The sequence below is a fragment of the Acyrthosiphon pisum genome, chromosome X (genome assembly GCF_005508785.2).
Source record: "Acyrthosiphon pisum isolate AL4f chromosome X, pea_aphid_22Mar2018_4r6ur, whole genome shotgun sequence".
In the NCBI taxonomy this organism is placed as follows: Eukaryota; Metazoa; Arthropoda; class Insecta; order Hemiptera; family Aphididae; genus Acyrthosiphon; species Acyrthosiphon pisum.
Window position 1 is genome coordinate 125384619 of NC_042493.1, and position 3337 is coordinate 125387955.

Below are 3337 nucleotides of genomic sequence, written 5' to 3' on the forward strand. Positions count from 1 at the left end.
GTAACATAAAAAAAATGTTCAATAGAAAATTGATAGGAGCACGTGCCCCTGTAACCTTCCCCTGAATCCGCACTGCTTACGGTTACCAAACAAAATTAACGAAAATTACTCTAATAATAACGTTTGGAAATTATCCGAATAATTTTTTATTCGATTAATAATGTTTGAAAATTATCCGAAATAATTTTTTATTCGAATAATGATGTTTTAAAATTATCCGAATAATTTTTTATTCGAATAATAACGTTTAGAAATTATCCGAATAATTTTTTATTCGAATAATAACGTTTGAAAATTATTCGAATAATTTTTTATTCGAATAATAACGCTTGAAAATTATTCGAATACATTTTTATTCGAATAATCGTGAAGAAATCATTCGAATAATAATTTATTCGAATAAAATATCATCTAAATAATAATCTAAATAAAATTTCATTCGAATAACGCCCTACTCTGGGTATATTATATGTAAATATTTAATACAGTTATTTCTACTCAACGATTCTTAAGAATTAAATTAAATTTTTAATTTCCAATTTTAGTAAATTTGTATGCAAAATACATCATCAATAATAATCGTCTTATATTTATTTATTATTATTTTATTATTTATAAATTAACGTAACTTGAATTTGATAAAAATTTACTCATTATTTATTAAGTTTATATCAATACAAATCAGTTAAGTTAAAAAGTTAGAAATAACTTAACTTTAACTTTTTAATTCGTTTATGCCCAAGCTTACATAATTATATCTTTGTTCCAAGAACAAGTGACACAAAATTAACCGAAATTCTATATTGACAATAACATTGATGTCATTTCCAATTGAGGCAGACATGTTTTCCTAGAAATTGTTTTTTTATACAATTCGTATAAATAATATACTTTTACACTTATAAGTTATAATTATATTTTTATCAAATTCGCGTTCGAGTTATTCAACTATTCAAGTGTATTTTAAAATTTTTTTTCAGAGTCGTCTTTATCATGATTAAGTGGTTTAATTTCGGGAAAACAACACATAATAACCACTCGAATCAACGAAGTACACCCACTGTTCTAAAATACTTAAATACCTTTCTCGGCCTATTTTTATAGAATTATTTTTTATTTAGGTATTTAATAGAATATTTATAATTCATACATCAAGGCATAAAAATCGAACTTAAACATTAAAATGTATTATATATTGTGTGTACATTTATACAGAAGAATGATTGATATGAGGGGGAGGACATCCTATGATAGAACCCAATCGTAGATAGCACTTGAACATATTTTTATGCAATCATAATATTATAATTATGACATATGTGTACAATGACATATTATGTAAAAAATTATACAATAATATAAAGTCGTCAGTATGGAATTATACAATTATTTTGAAGTTAACGTTGAAAGTGGGCCCACTATAAGTGTATGGTGTCCCGGAGCCCATTTGATCTTCAATCCGGGCTTCCAAATGACACTCTTGCATCGATTATAATATTACCTATACCTATATAATATATTACTAAACTAAACCAAAGTATTATACTACACAGAGGTACATTATTAAATATTATTGTTATTATTATATAGTTACCGTCCAGGTAGTCGCTACGTCGTTGATCATTTCGATGTAACTTTTCTCCAAGAAATACGCTTGTTCGGTCTGATACACACTGAACAATACGACGGACAACAAAATGACGAGACGAGCCATTTTTACGGTTTTGCTGGAAAATAATCGTAAAAGAAACGAATCAACTAAAATGCATCCGTTGCGGCAGTTACAACAGCAACCAGTGATTTTAACGTGTCCAGTGGTCGACTATTTATACCGTAAGCGATTATCGTGTCAAGTAGGTACCTACTTACATCGTCGATATTCAAATTTTAGGAATTGTTTGCTTTTCCTAGCTCTTATACATTATCGAGTGTCCGTAGGTATGATAAAATATACCAAAAACTGTTATCAAATAATTGTCGAACATTTAATTTAAAACAATAATAAAATAAATAATATTACATTAGTAAATAACTATTACACTTATTATAGTTATGCATAAAACCATATCTTTTCATATCTTTTTAAATTTTGTGTCGTTTTAACACTTCAAATTTAGTCTTGATTGTATTTGCACTAATTTATCAAAAAATATTATCATACTATTTTATTCAGAAATGATCGCAATAATGTTATGAAATATTTCGATTGACATATTATTATATAGTCCAAGTACAGTCATTGTTTTTTTTTAAATGTCGAGTTTCGATAATATTTTAATTACGAAAATTAAATAATTTGTACCATATTAAAGTGCGAGCGATAACCACATAAAGGTGGTTCTTACCACCAATTTCTAGGTATAGATATTTCTATAAAAAATAAAATCAAATATAATAATATAAGTAAAAAAAAAACTAAAGAAAAATATCAAAATACTTAATCAAGACGTTTTGTAATTAATCAATTAACGTGTAAATAGTTACCTTCTAGATATATTTTCAAAAAAAATAAAAATAAAAATCCATAACACAAATTGACTTAAAATTGCTATTTTTAAAAACGTATTAAGTAAGTACATTGGTTTTCGTGTACATGCGTATATTATAGATATCCTTTTAAATTGTACTATTTATGAAATAAATACAGAACATAAATTATTTTCGATATAATATTATACAATTTACTTTTAAACATCAAATAATTTATACAAACAACATTTGAAAATGACATTACCTATACTATATTATATATTATTATATAGCATATTATATCAGCGTGATTGTAATTATTAACATGCGAATCGTATTTTGCTAATGCCGAATTAATTAAAAATAATAATTAGCTCTAACTTGAACAATTTTCATTAAATTTTAATATTTTTTTTTTAAACTGTTTTAAAAAATACAATCAACAAAATGGCTCTCTTGGAAGTTTAAAAAACTTATTTGTCTAAAAAAATTGTTTAATAATTTTTGAATTTTTGAAAAAAAAAAAATCGAATACTATGCTATTCAATCTGAATTACCATACTGACTGTAAAGAAAACTGTATTTAAATATATTGATTTTCCACGGAGATACTAATAGGGTGATACGGGACTTCTGTCTTCTGGGACATGCTGCATAATAATATAAATTGCAAATACTCACGAATAATATTTGTAAATTACAACAAAATAACCTAAATCTATATTCTTCATTAAAATATCTCATTTCGTCCAAATCTGAAATTAAAATGTCAATAAAAATAAACTGTAAATATGTTTTAAGATTTTTTTTTTTTTATTACAGTACGCTAGGTACTTATGAGAAACCATGTATTTTCAATCCTTAGCTA

General features: G+C 25.0%; 1 protein-coding gene across 2 annotated transcripts in view; it reads right to left on the reverse strand.

The window, feature by feature from the left end:
- Positions 1–1838, reverse strand: part of Catb-16a (cathepsin B-16A) — a 51220-nt gene extending 49382 nt beyond the window's left edge. The window contains 1 exon segment of one of the 2 annotated variants that reach the window (NM_001126145.1): positions 1595–1798. In NM_001126145.1, coding sequence (NP_001119617.1) covers positions 1595–1714 — 120 coding nt within the window. In that variant the 5' untranslated portion in view covers positions 1715–1798. 2 annotated transcript variants of the gene reach the window in all.
- Positions 1839–3337: the final 1499 nt, after the last annotated feature.